At 33.4% G+C, this 17,995-nt stretch overlaps 2 protein-coding genes across 3 annotated transcripts; one reads left to right on the forward strand and one right to left on the reverse strand.

Moving 5' to 3' along the window:
• Nucleotides 1-112: 112 nt before the first annotated feature.
• On the reverse strand, nt 113-8,742 carry rabepk (Rab9 effector protein with kelch motifs). Of its 2 annotated transcripts, XR_014628056.1 has the most exons (9): nt 8,617-8,742; nt 8,351-8,414; nt 6,542-6,696; nt 5,775-5,930; nt 3,852-4,010; nt 3,628-3,777; nt 2,581-2,730; nt 1,261-1,988; nt 113-729 (listed from the first exon to the last, which is right to left on the reverse strand). XR_014628056.1 is itself a non-coding variant. In XM_084415359.1 (8 exons), the coding sequence occupies exons 2-8, from the start codon at nt 8,401-8,403 to the stop codon at nt 1,783-1,785; spliced, it is 1,029 nt and encodes a 342-aa protein (XP_084271485.1). In that variant the 5' UTR covers nt 8,404-8,414; nt 8,617-8,742; the 3' UTR covers nt 350-1,782. The 2 variants fall into 2 exon arrangements, 1 of the variants encoding a protein (XP_084271485.1); XM_084415359.1 differs by having other exon boundaries at nt 350-1,988.
• A 1,730-nt stretch (nt 8,743-10,472) lies between these two features.
• gng10 (guanine nucleotide binding protein (G protein), gamma 10) lies at nt 10,473-16,633 on the forward strand. The gene is made up of 3 exons (XM_084412802.1): nt 10,473-10,650; nt 12,527-12,659; nt 16,396-16,633. The coding sequence occupies exons 1-2, from the start codon at nt 10,570-10,572 to the stop codon at nt 12,650-12,652; spliced, it is 207 nt and encodes a 68-aa protein (XP_084268928.1). The 5' UTR covers nt 10,473-10,569; the 3' UTR covers nt 12,653-12,659; nt 16,396-16,633.
• Nucleotides 16,634-17,995: the final 1,362 nt, after the last annotated feature.

Raw genomic sequence — 17,995 nt, forward strand, 5'->3', positions numbered from 1 at the left:
CATGTCTAAACAACTGAAAAAAAAAAAATTTGTTGCCCTGAAATGTACTTTAAAAAAATTTCAATCCATTAAAACAGGGACTTTATTCAGGTTCTTTTTTTTATTTATTTTTGGCAGCTGAACTCTTGAGTCAAAATTCCCCTGATATTTTAAGTTAATGTCAATCATTTAACAACACATTCAGATATTCAGGGTTTGACATGCAGGTAAACAAACACAATATTTGATCATTTCAGTATTTATTTTTGTGCTGTCAAATTGATTAATCACTCCTAACAAAAGTTTGTACGTGTGTGTATATATATGTATGTATATATATATATATATATTTTTTTTTTTTATGTTAGATGCAATTAATCAAGATTAATCTGACCGCACTCATTTAATTTGATTGTTTTTTACTTATTAAAATTTTACACCTACGATTTAATTATTAGCTTTTCATCAACGTTCAAACTACATTTTGAGAAACTCTGTATTCATTTGACTGAAAAAATTCAAATGTACAATTCAATTGTAGAAATTTCTCAAATATTTATGAAGTCGGCATGAATGCAAAGATAACGTTGATATGATCGGCAATCAAACCGAATTAAAACCAAAAGTAATTCTCAGAGATTCCCCATCATTGATGAAGCGTCTCGATGTCGAGTTTTATAGTTTTTACGCTTAAAATCTTATAGGTTCATGATTTAACATGTTGCTAGCATGATTTAGCATGTTGTTAGCCTTATTTAACACGTTGCTAACAAGATTGAACACATTGCCAGCACGTTTTTAAAATGATTTGCATGTTGATAGCAAAATTTAACATATTGCTAGCATGATTTTAAACGTTGCTAACAAGATGTAACATATTGCTAGCATGATTTAAAACGTTGCTAACAAGATTTAACATATTGCTAGCATGTTGTTAGAACGATTAGCACGTTGTTAACATAGTAAGCATTTTGTTAGCATGTTGATAGCACAATTTAGCATGTCGCTAGCATGATTTAGCACATTGCTGACATGATTTAACAATAAATAAATTCAATTCAATTAATTGTAGAAGTTTTTCGTAGAAGTCGGCATGGATGCAAAGATTACGTTTATATGATCGGCAATCGAACCGGATTAAAAGCAAAAGTAATTCTCAGAGATTCCCCATCATTGATGAAGCGTCTCGATGTCGAGTTTTATAGTTTTTACGCTTAAAATCTTAAATCTTATAGGTTCATGATTTTACATGTTGCTAGCATGATTTAGCATGTTGTTAACCTTATTTAACACGTTGCTAACAAGATTGAACACATTGCCAGCACGTTTTTAAAATGATTTGCATGTTGATAGCAAAATTTAACATATTGCTAGCATGATTTAAAACGTTGCTAACAAGATTTAACATATTGCTAGCATGTTGTTAGAACGATTAGCACGTTGTTAACATAGTTAGCATTTTGTTAGCATGTTGATAGCACAATTTAGCATGTCGCTAGCATGATTTAGCACATTGTTGACATGATTTAACAATAAATAAATTCAATTCAATTAATTGTAGAAGTTTTTCGTAGAAGTCGGCATGGATGCAAAGATTACGTTTATATAATCGGCAATCGAACCGGATTAAAACCTAAAGTAATTCTCAGCGATTCCACTTGATTGACACATGGAGCGTCTTAATGTCGAGATTTATAGTTTTTACGATGAAAATCTAGTTGAATCGAACAGATCTTCAGGTTCAAAGGAACTTTAGTGAAATCAGTTCAGCCATTTTGAGACGGGACACATTTATTGAGTGTTTCACGTGAGCAGCGTCACGAGGCAGTCGTTGAATATGACGCCCTGCGTGTCCATTCCTCCGAAGACGAAGCACAGCCGCTGCTCGTCTTCGTCACGTGTTTCTCGGCCCGCCGTCATCACGCGCCACGGCACCAAACACATGGAGTGATCCAACCGGCCCGGAGGAAGATCGCCTTCGAACTTCAGCAGCGTCCAGCGCCGCTCGTCTGTCGGGGCAGAACAAATCTTTAGATGCTTTGATAATATTATGATTTGATATTTATTTTTATATTTTATTTGACATTTATTCATTATGTAACAGTATAGTTAAATAACCCCCCTCCCCCCCAATTTTTTTTTAGTTTTTAGTTTTTAATGTAAACTGAAATAAAATATATTAAAAAACGTATACTAATTTTTAGCTAAACAGTTAGTTTAACTTGATGTACATGCTAACATGATTTAGCATGAATTAACACGTTGCTAAAAAGATTTAACACAATGTTAGCATTTTGCTATCATGACTTAGCATGATGCTGGCACGTCGTTAACATGATTAGCATGTTGATAACACAATTTAACATGTTGCTAACATGATTTAGCATTTGCTAGCCTTATTTAACATGTTTGCTAACAAGATTTATCACATTGCTAGCACGTTGTTAGCATGTTGATAGCAAAATTTTACATATTGCTAACATGATTTAGCATATTGCTAGCATGATTTAAAACGTTTAGAAAAGTCTTGCGCTTCAGAATGACCTGTATTGAATATTCAAAAGGCTGAATACTATTTGAGATATTATCATAAGTTCATACCGCACTGAAACTTATACATGGAGTTTGTGGCTCCTTCTGATGTCATTCCTCCAAAGATGAAGATGTTTTTCCCAAGGCTTACAGATGAATGCGCTGCCACTCCCGGCGGGATCTCGCCTTTCGCTTTCACTTTCTCCCATTTCATAGTTTCTAAATAGCCATGAGAGAAAAAATATATAAAATACAACGAGTTTGAGGAGGACAGTTGAGCCTTTTCATTTAAATAAATGTGACTACTAGGTTTTCCTGTCCTTTCAGTATTCTGAGGAAACTAAGGGTATGACATCATCCTCTAGGAAGTGACATGTTTTAGCATATTGTTAACATGATTTAACACTTTGCTAACATGAATTAACATTTTTTAACACAATGTTAAAACGAATTAGCATGTTGCTAACATGATTTAGCACTTTGCTAGCATGTTTTAAAGCATTGCTAAAATGAATTAGCATGTTGCTAACATGTTGTTAACTTGAATTTGCATGTTTTAGCCTGAATTATCATGTTGCTAGGATGATTTAGCATGTTTCTAACATGTCTTAACTTGTTATCATGATTTAGCATGAAAAAGCATGTTGCTAGCATGTTTCTAACATGTTGTTAGCATTAATGAGCATGTTGCTAACATGAATTAGCATGTTTTAACACGCTGCTAGTTTTCACAGGTTGCTAGCATGATTTAACACATTGCTAGCATGTTTTAACATGTTTGCTAGCATGATTTACCATGTTTCTAACATGTTTTAACATGTGCTAACATAAATTAACATGTTTTGCTAGAATTAATTAGCATGTTGTTAACATGAATTAGCATGATTTAACACATTGCTAGAATGATTTAACACATTGTTAGTCTGTTTTAGCATTTTGCTAGCATGATTTAACACACTGCTAGCATGTCCTAAGCTAGTTGCTAGGCTTTGTTAGTGCTAGATTTTCATTTTAATAATGTAACTTGATGTACTAAAACAACTTGAAAATAACTTGAAAAAGGAGTTTTGGTGGGAAAACATCAGACAAGCACCAGCAGTGGATCTGACGACCCACCCGTGTCCAGCAGGAACATGTCGTTGTGAAGCGTCTCTCCAGACATTCCTCCGTGGATGTAGACGTCTGACCCCACGGCTGTGATTGCGTGACCGTGCCGAGGCGTAGGAGGAGTCCCGTCGCTCTCCGGCTGCGTCCAGGTCGCAGTAACTGCAGATACACGATCACGCTTCATTTCCCATTAACCCTTTAAGCTCTTGTGTTTGTGTTTGTGTCTGTGAGACCTGAATCAAAGACGTGGACGTGTGTATCGGCGACTGGATCTGCTCCGGCATCGCCTCCCGAAAACACGTAGAGTCTGTTTCCAACGCAGGCTGAGTTTGTGTGGTACGTCCTGACTGAGGGAGGATCTCCTTTCACTGACACCATCTCCCACAAACCCTCTGGAATGATTACGATCATTCAATGATTTTGAAAGACCAAGACTGCGTTTATTTGATCAAACATACAACAAAAACAGTGAAGTAATATTACAATTTAAAATAGCTGTCATGTACATTTCCTGAACAAAATGTGAGTGTAGCTTGCCGTGGCAAAACTCAGCACTAGGTTGCTAGGGTATCCTGGGTGGTTGTTAGGGTGTTGCTAAGTGGTTTTCTAAAGTGTTCTGGGTGGTTGCTAGGGCGTTGCAATTGTGTTGTTGATAGTTGCTATGGTGTTGCTAGGCGGTTGGTAGGGTATCCTGGGTGGTTGTTAGGGTGTTGCTAGGTGGTTGCTAGGTTTATCTTGGTGATTGCTAGGGTGTTGCTATGCGATTGCTAGGGTATCCTGGGTGGTTGCCTAAAGGGATACTCCACTTTTTTGGGAAATAGGCTCATTTTACAACTCTCCCAGAGTTAAACAAGCTCAGTAGCCTATTATCAGGCGGCATGTGCTGCGTCATATCATTACGCCTGCTTCACCCATGGTACTGCAGCAAAGTTTCTTGATTATTACGCAGGAATGAGAGTATAGTTCCTAGCCATATCAGCCTAGAAAATCGCAACTTTTCATTTTCTGTCGGTCTTAGTACACGATGTAACTACAGAAGAGTCAAGTTTTAAATAGGAAAAATATCGAAACTCTTTGTTCATTTTTTTGAGAGAGATGCTAATGGTCTTGTCCGGTTCAATTCATTATGCTAAGCTATGCTAAAAGTGGGACCCCCAGACCCGGAGATCGGCTGAATGGATTCGAAAACGGTAAAACTCAACTGTTTAACTCTGGGGGAGTTGTAAAATGAGCCTATTTCCAAAAAAAGTGGAGTATCCCTTTAAGTAATTGCTAGGCGGTTACTAAGTTGTTCTGAGTGGTTGCTAGGGTGTTGTTATGTGGCTGCTATGGTATTCTGGGTGGTTGCTAGGCAGTTGTTAGGGTGTTCCGGATTGTTGCTATGGTGTTGCTAGGCAGTTGCTAGGGTGTTCTGGGTGGTTGCTAGGGTGTTGCTAGAACATTGTATAAACATGGGGGTTTGACTATTTTGACTCAAGCTAGGAAACATGCTACACATGTTAGCAGTGAATAGCTAATAGCTACATGCTAATAGCTACATGCTAATAGCTATTTAGCTAAGTGCTAAGAACATGCAAAACACTAGTAACATATGTGACAACTAGCGACTGCCTAGCAACACACTATCAGCCGCCTAGAATACCGTAGCAACCATCTAGCAACACTATAGCAACCGACCAGAATACCTTGGCAACCGCCTAGCAATTCCCTAGGAACCAACCAGACCACCCTAGTAACCACATAGCAACCACCCGCAACACCCTAGCAACCAATCATAATACCATAGCAACCACCCAGAACACCTTCCACCTTTTTAAAAAAAAATTTTTTCTATCTCACTCCAAACTTTTGAATGATAGTGTATCAAAGTTTCTGCAAAGATATAAAGCTGTTTTCAACGCTGATAATAATCATAAATGTTTCTTGATCATCAAATCATCATATTAGAATGATTTGTGAAGGATCATGTGACACTGAAGACTGGAGTAATGATGCTGAAAACTCAGCTTTGATCACAGGAATAAATTACACTTTACTATATATTCACATAGAAAACATCGGTTTTACATTCTAATAATATTAAAAGAGACATTTATTCCAAACGTGAGACTTGTACAGTATGAATGCACAAGGTTAATAAGTGTGTGTTTCTGCACCTGATGCGCGCAGCACTTGAACACAGTTGCGGTTCCCGCTCTTCTGGGCTCCAGCGAACACCCACACACTCCTCGGCTCGATCTCGGGGACGAAGCTACAGTGTTCGTAACGCGCCTGCAAACCCGCCCATTCTGGAACCTCCCATTCATGAGTATCTGCAAAACAAATAATATGACTATACAAAATCTCATAGATTCTCTGCTTTAAAGGGACAATTCACCCAGAAATAAAAATTGTGTCATCATCAGTCACTCGCCCTCAAGTTGTTCCAAACCTTTATTAGTTTCTTTCTTCTGTTGAACACAAAAGAAGATATTTTGAAGAACAGTTGTCACCAATCTACCCCACTGACTTCCATAGCATTGTAAATAGTATTTTTTCAATGGGGTCCATCAACTGTTTGGTTACCAACATTCCTCAAAATATCTTTTTTAATGTTCAACAGAAGAACGAAACTCATACAGGTTGGAATGGTGAGTAAATGTTGACAGAATTTTAATTTCTGGGTGAACTGTCCCTTTAAGACTGTAACCAGTTCGTACCCTGTTCATGTGACCCCATTATTACCTAGATGTATTTAGGATTTTATTTATTTATTTGTTTTTAGTTATCTATTCAAATTTTTTACTTTTATTTTTAAATAAATTATCTACTTTTTATTTCTTTAATTTCTTTATTTTGATTATTAATGAATTTATTTATTTATTTATTAAGACTGTAACCAGTTCAGACCCTGGTCACGTGACTGTAACCCCATTACTATTACCTAGATTCATCATGTAGGAATCAGAGAAGCTCCCGTCAGGATTGGCTCCACCGACGACTACAATCCTCCCCTTGCCTCCATCAGCGGAGGGCAGAAACACACAGGTGTGACCCACAGAAACACCTGGAGCGGCACCTGAGGCCGACACCACATACCTAGACACACACGTGTTTAATGATACACACACAGTATTAACAATAGATGTTGTTACAAAGTTTTTCTTGAGCATTCAAAACGAGCTGAACTGTGTAGATGTGATAATTTCATGCCAATATGACAAAAGATACTAATATAGTCACCAGTTTATTTTTGCATCCCTAAAAATAATAATAATTGTAAAAATAAATAAAATAAAATAATATAATAATTGAAATTTCCAACACTGTTAAGTGTGAGACACACACGTTAGAGCCGATGCACTGTGAGAGAAACACATATAACCAGTGTTGGGGAAAGTTACTTTAAAAAGTAATGCATTACAATATTGTGTTACTCCCTTAAAAAGTAACAAATTGCGTTACTTAGTTACTTTTTCAGAAAAGTAATGTATTACAATATTGTGTTATTCCCTAAAAAGTAACTAATTGCGATACTTAGTTACTTTTTTAGAAAAGTAATGCATTACAATATTGCGTTACTCCCTTAAAAAGTAACAAATTGCGTTACTTAGTTACTTTTTCAGAAAAGTAATGTATTACAATATTGTGTTATTCCCTAAAAAGTAACTAATTGCGATACTTAGTTACTTTTTTAGAAAAGTAATGCATTACAATATTGCGTTACTCCCTTAAAAAGTAACGAATTGCATTACTTAGTTACTTTTTAAAAAAAGTAATGCATTACAATATTGTGTTATTCCCTAAGAAGTAACTAATTGCATTACTTAGTTACTTTTTTAGAAAAGTAATGCATTACAATATTGTGTTATTCCCTAAGAAGTAACTAATTGCGATACTTAGTTACTTTTTTAGAAAAGTAATGCATTACAATATTGCGTTACTCCCTTAAAAAAGTAACTAACTGCATTACTTAGTTACTTTTTAGAAGATTAATGCGTTAAGTTACTTATGCGTTACTTTTTTTCCACCTGGGCTGGGCTTGTTGTTTTTTTTAATCACAAAAGTTATATTTTTTGGCAAATGTAAAGACCAAAAGTGAAATAATAAGCCTCGGGCTGAAGGAAATGCAAATCTACGCGTGTACAGTAGAGGGCGCCGCTCAAACAAACCTTTTCTGGATAACGGAGGAATAAGATGCAGGAGAAAAAAGACTTACTTTACCAATAAAAAATAAAAATAATCTATAGTCATTTTTGCTTATGGTTTCACTGAATCATCGCAGCAAGTACATTGGTCAATAAAGTGAGATTAAATTCATACAAATGTATGGTTTATTTAACATATTTAGTTATTAGAGGTTTGCATAGTATTCTGATTCTGCATTTCACTGATTTTATTCATTTTGAGGAATATTGAATCTTTTTTTTTAAATGCTCACATTTAGTCTAGAACTACAATAACCATCATGTTTTCACGCGCGCGCGCACACACACACACACACACACACACACACACACATCTGCACTTCTCAACATGAGGACAGGAGAGCTGTCAATCAATAACTGGGAAAACAAAGTAACTTGAGTTACTTATTTGAAAAAGTAACTCAGATATTTTGTTGTAAATTTAAAAAGTAATGCGTTACTTTACTAGTTACTTTAAAAAGTAATCTGATTACATAGGCTAACTCAAGTTACTTGTAATGAGTCACACACAACACTGCATACACAGAGAAACAAGCTGATGGTACCACTGTCTGTCCCGAGGCTTCTCCTCTGGCTCGAGAACAGGAATAAGCTCCATCAATCTGTGTGCTGGAAAATCAACAGATTAATTTTCAGAAGCATTTATATATCGATAATAAGCCTGTTTCCATGGACGCTGGTTCCGTTGCCATCTCGTTGCGTCAAAAAAAAAAAAGCACGACGTATTGTACACACACACAGCACGTGAGCGTTATGACGTCATGCCGCATATCTTTGTCCGAAATAATAAATCACAACAATAACGCTTTACCTTTATCGATAAATGTAATGACTGGTGATGATGATGGACATGAATCGATCACTACATTGGAAGAGGGAGCGCGAGAGAGCAGTTAGTGTGAACACAGCTACTGTGATGACAACCTCACCGGAAATCATTTCATAATAAAGGTCTTCATCATGAAAAAAAAAAAATATATTATTATTACTATCATATTTAATATACATAATATTTATATCCTCCTGGGACCCAGGAATAGACTTTTGTCCACTGTAATGAATTTCTCTGACAGCATACATGTCACATGTCACACCTGGGTGTCCTGTAAAGAGCACATTCAGGGCTAGATACCAAATGTTTGGAGGTTTCACTGTGAAAACAACTTCTCCTTGGTCTTTAAAAATGTCTTACATTAATTTAGTGATCAAATGTAGCACTCTTATGGAAATATGATAATATATTGTAATTATCATTTAAATCTGACTACTTTTCAAATTGTATTTCATAAGCCAACATGAAAACGTTATGGGGTTTCAAATAAAAAAATTACTTTCTGTTACAGAATTTCATGTTTATCAGGCATTCTGGGAGACACAACAAGTGAATATGGAAATAAGTTATACATCAATATTCCTATGAAATATTAGATATTATTATTAAAATGTTGCTAATTATTACTCCAATTATTACACTTCTTTTTTCATTAAATGTTCCTCCAAGAACACATTAATGTGCACATTAGATACAGTGTATACCGGCAGATACATTGCATTAAATGGGAATATTAATTCATTTTACCCACATATTGCATAAAGTAAAATGGTGCATCAATTCATTCCGTTATATCTTTCATAACATAGTTGAGAATCATCTTTATACAAATTTAAGTTCAAATAAATCCTGAAACCCCAACATTTATTGGTGATTGAAAAAAATAAAATCCCATTGTTTTTGCCTATACATATAATTTCATGTCATTTTATTTTTTAAACAACTGAGTCCTGGTGTCCACTACAGAGGACATAGCATAACATATGAATAAAATATCATTTTTTTAATCTTTTTTTTTTTTTTTTTTTTTTACTATTTGTTTCTTATGCTCTAAACAATGTGATGACATGAAAATAAAAAATACAAATTCTGGGTCTCAGGAGGATATATTATATTTATAATATTTTTATTTATAATATTATATATTTATATGGACAGGTTAGCCATGAATTGATGTCCAAAAATCACACTTTGGTAAATTGTAATTATGACATTGTGATTTATAGTTTTGACTTTTTATCTCATAATTTTGGCTGTCATAATTTAGACTGTTTGTTTCCATTTTGAATTTTTTTAAATTATGTCAAAATTATGAATTATTATGCCATAATTCCCATTTCTATCTATCTATCTATCTATCTATCTATCTATCTATCTATCTATCTATCTATCTATCTATCTATCTATCTATCTATCTATCTATCTATCTATCTATCTATCTATCTATCTATCTATCTATCTATCATGTTCGAAACTAGTCGAAATTATGACTTTATATTTTTAACTTCGTCAAAACTTCGACTTTTAAATCTAATTATTGATTTAATGACTTTTTAATGTCTTAATTTTGACTTCTTATGTCATAAGTAACTATGTTTTGGAATGGTCTATGGCTAAGCATGATTTTTTTGTTGGCATGCAAAATACATGGTAGGGCTGGTAAGATATATTTATGGCCAGTGCATTTTCTAAAATTATCTTAAATTATAATTTTGTGGCAAATATCTCCAAATTTAAACACTGCTCATGCCGCGCTCGAGGCCCCGCCCACAGACACGCCCATAGCCGCGCCCAGAGCCACGCCATTAGACACGCCCACTCAGCGCTCTCTGACTGGAAATAAACGGTCGTTCTGCTTCACTCACACATGAAACATCTCAGACACACTTCCCTTCATCTTTCCTGATAGGAATCATAATCATAATCATAATCATGTCTTCAAACTCAACCCTCACAACCATGAGACGGACTGTTGAGCAGCTCAAACTTGAAGCCAGCGTGGAGAGAATCAAAGTAAGTAACTGAACATCTCTTCAGTTAAAAGTGTAACTTACAGTAACTTATACGACACGGTCTCAAACAAATTCTAGTTTATTTCACATAAAACAGTCTTTTAATTCAAATATTGTATCTAGTATGTATGTTTGTTTATAATGGCAGCATATGAGATGAATAACCACATCATTACATCGCTGCTCTCAACGGTGTTTGTTTGTCTAGTATTAATAATATAATGTTGTTTCAGTGTTTTTTCTTAGCATTCAAAACGAGCAGAACTGTGTAGTAGATGTGATCATTTCATGACAATATGACAAAAGACAAAAGATAGCTATGGCAGGTACTAATATGGTCACCAATTTATTTTTTTATCCCTAAAAATAATACTAATTATAAAAAAAAAAAAAAAAAAAACCCAGACATAAACTAATATAATAATTGAAATTTCTAACACTGTTAAAACAGAACAGTTATGGTGGTCATTGCGTGACAAATGAAATGTTTTCCCCACATTTTTTTGCAATAGAGGAAATATTTGAAATGACGACATGGAGCAGAAAAGCTGTAGAATTACTTTATTGAGCCTTTTTTTATTCTGAGATGATTCATCAGTTATCATTCATCCCCCAAACAACGAGTCTGTCTTGATGGACCACAGGCACAAATAGCAAATAATATGGTCAAATTGCACATAATCAAATGCAACTAACTGTTATTGTTAATAATGCGACAAATGCAGAATTAGGTTGGTGAGATAAATAGGCTTGACAACCTTTAAAAAGAGTTGAAAACTCTTTCGATATCTTTAGTTGTTGATGTCAAAGGTTGTGTGTCCATCAAACTCTACAGTATTTGACACAAATTCATCTGTCATGTGGAAGAATCAAGTCAAATTAGACATGGACAGGTTGGTCTTTGGTAAATCGTAGTTATGACATACTAAATAGTCGAAATTATGACATTCAGAGTCATAATTCTTCTATGACATCATTTCGACTTTTTATCTCATAATTATTATGACTGACATAATTTTGACTTTTTTATCTCATAAATATGACTATGACATAATTTTGACTTTTATCTCATAATTCTGACTATGTCATAATTATGAATTATGTCATGATTCTGACTTTTTATCCCAATTTCGACTTTTTAATTTCATAATTATGCCATTATGACTTAGTATGTCATAATTGTGACTTTTTATCTAAATTTAAAATGTTTATCTCATAATTATGCCTTATGTCATTATAACATAGTTTGTCATATTTTAAAGTTTTTATCTCATAATTTCGACTTTATCATTATTACAACTATTGTCACAATTAAAGTCCCCCTGCAGTCAATAACTGAATCCCTTAAAACTCATCTTAAATAATCAAAATTACACGTTTTTTTCCTGTGAAAATGGTTTCTTCATGCCTTAAAATAGCTTGACTGTAACTCTACACTCTTGCTTCATTGAGTATACGTGGCTTCATGAATATGCAAATTAGTTATGTGTTGCTAATGTTATGCCAACCATGTTCCCGTTCACCATCTCAGAGTCAAATCAGCATCCTTAGAAACGCTTGAACATCATAGAAAGCCAGTGGAGAAAAGCCCCGCCCACATGTGACGTGATTGGTCACATGTTTGTGACACGGGAAACAGGGGTGTTTTTGAGACTGTCTTTGGTTCACTGCAGTTTTAAAGAGCAAATACTCAGCAATGGTGTCGACTTATGAATTTACACATATAAAAAACATGAAACACTTGAGTTTCACCACAGGGGGACTTTGACATTTACCAAAGCATGACAAACTCAAAGAAGACACGACCCAGCCTGCATCACACATGGGTTATGATGATTTCTAATGTACAGTTCGATCTGTGTGTGTTTGTGATGCAGGTTTCTCAGGCGGCTGCGGATCTCCAGCAGTTTTGCCTCCAGAACGCCAGTAAAGATTCGCTACTGGTGGGAGTACCGGCGGCCAGTAACCCGTTCAGAGAACCTCGTTCATGCACACTTCTGTAGACTCAAGGTAGACCACAAACACAAGCAGATTCACATCAACACCGGGACACAACGGGCAGGAGAGAGATATGATTCAAGAGACATCATGAGCAATCAATGAGGTTCTATAAAGAACTCTAGGGTTCTAAATCAATTTAAAGACGCTTTATACCAAAAAGTTTCGATATACTATACATGGCTTAGTATGACATCATTTTGACTTTTTATCTCATAATTTCGACTTTATCATAATTATTACTTATGTCATAATTATGGCTTTTTATCTCATAATTTTGACTTTATCATAATTACGACTTGGTATATCATAATTATCACTTATGTCATTATGACTTAGTATGTCAAATTCAAATTTTTATCTCATAATTTCGATCTTTTATCTCATAATTTCAACTTTATCATAATTACGACTTGGTATGTCATAATTATCACTTATGTCATTATGACTTAGAATATCAACTTAAAAAATTTCTCTAAAAAAAATCTCATAATTTCGACTTTATCATAATTACTGTCCAGTGGGGGGGTGGGGGGTGGGGGGTGATAGACTTTATTTTAATTAAAAAATGACTTGACTTGACTTACACAAGGGTTAGGCCTACATGCCATATATAAATGACAACGAACCAACACAGGACTGCAAACACATGGAGAATAAATGGGACCAAACAAGGCAGTAACAAGGGAGGACAGGTGGGGCAAATGAACCAATAATCAGGGAACAAGGTGGGCGGGGCTAGACAATGACAGGAGAGCACATGGCACAAGGAAACACATTGACAAGCCATGTGCTCACACCAAACATGACTTGAACACAAGCACATGACCAGTAAAACAAACAAAAACCAAGAAATGAACTGGACAGAAGTGACAGAACCTGACAAATTGCGACTTAGTATGTCATAATTATTGCTTATGTCATTATGACATAGTATGTCAATTTCAAATGTTTTCTCTCATAATTTCGACTTTTTCTCTCATAATTTCGACTTTATCATAATTACGACTTGGTATGTCAGTATTATCACTTACGTCATTAAGTGATAATGAAGGCAGACGACGAACTCCTCACAGATTCACGTCCCACAGGGACACACCGGTCAAGTTCAGATGTATTTGTACATCAGGATATAGATATGATTCAAGAGGAAAGATGAGCAATAATTAAAGAAGCCAGTTCACTCTTAGAAGCATCAGTGGTTCCATATTGAATTTTATGCCAAAAAGGTTTCGGAAATGTCTTAAATAATTGCATCATACTTTCATGTTTAATGGATATTGGCATTTAATGGATATTTGATGGATTATACCGGCATTGCTGTGCCTGCTATTCACTTTCATAATGTAGCTCGAGATTAATCTCACAACTTTGTCATAATTATGACTAAGTACAGTATGTCATAATTCTGTCTTTTTATTTCATTATTATGACTCATGTCATTATGACTTAGTATGTCAATTTTGACTTTTATCTCAATTTTGACTTTTTAATCTCATAATTATGACTGTTTTAATTTTTTCTCATTATTAAGACTTATGTCATTATGGCTTAGTATGTCATAATTATGGCTTTTTATCTCATAATTTTGACTTTATCATAATTACGACTTGGTATGTCATAATTACGGCTTTTTATCTCATAATTTCAAGTTTATCAAAATTATATCTTAATATGTCGTAATTATGACTTATGTCATAATTTCGACTTTTTATCTCATTATTAAGACTTATGTCATTATGGCTTAGTATGTCATAATTATGGCTTTTTATCTCATAATTTTGACTTTATCATAATTATGACTTGGTATGTCATAATTACGGCTTTTTATCTCATAATTTCAAGTTTATCATAATTATATCTTAATATGTCGTAATTATGACTTATGTCATAATTTCGACTTTTTATCTCATTATTAAGACTTATGTCATTATGGCTTAGTATGTCATAATTATGGCTTTTTATCTCATAATTTTGACTTTACCATAATTACGACTTGGTATGTCATAATTACGGCTTTTTATCTCATAATTTCAAGTTTATCATAATTATATCTTAATATGTCGTAATTATGACTTATGTCATAATTTCGACTTTTTATCTCATTATTAAGACTTGTATCATTATGACTTAGTATGTCATAATTATGGCTTAGTATGTCATAATTTTGACTTGGTATGTCATAATTTTGACTTTTTATCTCATAATTTCAAGTTTTTCATGATTATGTCTTGGTATGTCGTAATTACGAGTTATGTCATAATTTTGACTTTTTATCTCATTATTAAGACTTTATCATAATTATGACTTCATAATTTCGAACATCATACGACTTTTTCATGTTCCAGAAAAAAACGTTACATATAGTCTCTCAGTATAAAATATCTGGACTCATGTAGACGTAGCCTATATATGTGTTTGTCCCGCAGCTTCTCTATGAAGTAATGTAGCCCAGAGATCCTCCATAGTCATACGCAGCTGTGTGGGATATTATTATCTTTATCCCGGAGCGCTGGGCTTGCATCCGGCTCAGTGTTTGGGAAGTCTTGCTTTTACATCAACAGGAAGTTCAGTTTACACGCGTGTCGAGGAAGTCCTGAGATAGTGGACTTATGCATTTCACTCTGTGCATTCTGCATTGTGCGTTATGTAATATGCATTGTGTTCTTATATAACACATGTTTTATTGTGGCTCAAATGTGACTTAAGGAAAGTATGAGCTGATATTAGTCCCGACTGGAAACTTCTGCTCTTGACTAGCATGAGTTCCTCCTCTGTGGCTCGATGCTAAACTTAGCTTTGGACGAGATGTGTCGTAACATGTCTGTGTTTTCCGCAGATTTAGTCAGCAAACTGCAAGGACTGAATGTGGAACAGAGTAAAAAGAGTCGGTCACACAAACATTAAAGTTATTAACTCTCTCAAACTCCATAAAATCAGTCCCAATGTTGGGAGAGGTGGTTTTTATCACTTTTTAAACCCATCAACATGTCAACAAAATCCTTCATCCCTGAAACATGTGTTATTAGGCATAAGTTCAATCCCTGGACAAAACCCTTTTTAAACATTTAACACTTTAAGGTTTTAAAAAAAATGAAGGTAAACAAAAATGGTGTTTTAGAGATTTTGACCATTATGACTTAGTATTTCATTATTTACGTTATTTTTATCTCATAATTTCAACTTTATCTCATAATTTTGACTATCATAATTATGTCTTGGTATGTCATAATTATCGCTTGTTATTATGACTTAATATGTCAGAATTTTACATTTTTATCTCATACTTCTGACTTTATCTCATAATTTAGACTTTATAATAATAACGACTTGGTAGGTCATAAATATCTCTTATGTCATTACTACTTAGTATGTCATAATTTACATTTTTTATCTCATACTTCCAACTTTATTCCATAATTTGACTATCATAATTATGACTTGGCATGGCATAATTATAACATGTCACTATGAGTTATGCCATAATTTTGACTTTTTATCTCATAATTTCGACTTTATAATAACGACTTGGTAGGTCATAAATATCTCTTATGTCATTATTACTTAGTTTGTCATAATTTAACATGTTAATCTCATACTTCCAACTTTATTTCATAATTATTACTATCATAATTATAACATGTCACTATGATTTATGCCATAATTTTGACTTTTTATCTCATAATTTTGACTATCATACGATTTTTAATGTATTGATTTCTCATATTTATTCGTCTTTCTTTCACAGGAGGGAAGAGGCAGACGCTGATTTTTTATATTGTGCCAATTATATGAAACTGAAGCATTGAATTGTATGAATGGATTTATCTTTTTAATTTGCATTAATGTAAAATAATCATTTAATTATTCCAAAAGAATTAGAGAGACTGTGTTGTTTTTGTCAAATTAAGTGCATTAATTGTTGTGATTTGTCTGATCAATGAAAAAAACTGTTGATTGAAAAGAAAATAAAGAAATATTTTGTTTAAAAATACAAGTCTTGGCGAGTCAAAGTATATTAAATTAACATCCAGAATTAGAAGCACAAACCTCTGGCTCCACTTTTTTTTCTCTTAGTCTTAAAAAAAATTCTAACCTTTAATTAAAGTCAAATAGCAAAAAAATGAAGAAAAATGTATCTGAAAAATAATTAAATAAATTTAATTAAAATAAATAAATAAAAATGATTAAAACAAATAAAATTTGATTTAAATAACTACATAAATAAAAATTAATAAAATAAAAATAAAATAAATACATTAGATAAAACTAAATAAATAAATACAATTTGATTTAAATAAATAGAAATGCAGTGTAAAAATGAAAAAAAACATACAATTGTATTTAAATTAAAATAAATAAATATAGTTAATACATTTGATTAAAATAACTTAATTAAATAAATAATATTTGATTCCAATACAAAAAAATGAGCAGCCACATAAATAAAAACATTTAATTAAAATATATAAATAAATAACTAAAATAAATAACTTGATTTTTGTAAATAAATTAGACAAAACTAAGTAAATAAATAAAATTTTATTCAAATACATAGTATAAAATGTCAAAATAAATGTAAAAAAAACTAAGTAAATAAATAAATAAATGTATTAAAATAAAAATATTAAAAATAAATTAATACACATGATCTAAATCATTTGATTAAAATAAATAAACAAATAAAACAGTACAGTAATACAATGAGTAGAAAGAGCTCAATCATTTAATGTAACAAACTAAATATTTTGCACATTTATAGTGTTAGTTTTAATCAGGTCTTTGTACACGACAGATCCAGCAAGGCCAGCGAACTCTCTGTGCAGGAGATGCTGTTCAGAGGCTGATTTATCGCAGGCTTCCGCTTGAGTCGTGGTTCTGTAGATGAGGTCTGGTCTGACTTCTGGAGACGTTCTGAGAAGGAGATGATAGACTCCATGCTTTTTCTCTCCAGGGGGAAATTAATGAACTAAATGCTTGAAAATACCCTGTTGCTCTGGTGATAATCAGTCGATCTGGGTGGACACAAAATCACTTCTGTAACAATTATGTCTTCTGTGACCCTTCATGCCACTCATTAACTGTACAACTGACTTTATAACTCACAATTACGACTTTATAACTCACAATTACGACTTTATAACTCACAGTTACGACTTTATAACTCACAGTTACGACTTTATAACTCACAGTTACGACTTTATAACTCACAATTACAACTTTATAACTCACAATTGTGACTTTTATCACGCAGTTGTGACTTTATAACTCACAATTACGACTTGATAACTCACAATTGTGACTTTTATCACGCAATTGTGACTTTATAACTCACAATTACGACTTTA

The sequence above is a fragment of the Rutilus rutilus genome (assembly GCF_951802725.1).
Source record: "Rutilus rutilus genome assembly, chromosome: 7".
Classification (NCBI taxonomy): Eukaryota; Metazoa; Chordata; class Actinopteri; order Cypriniformes; family Leuciscidae; genus Rutilus; species Rutilus rutilus.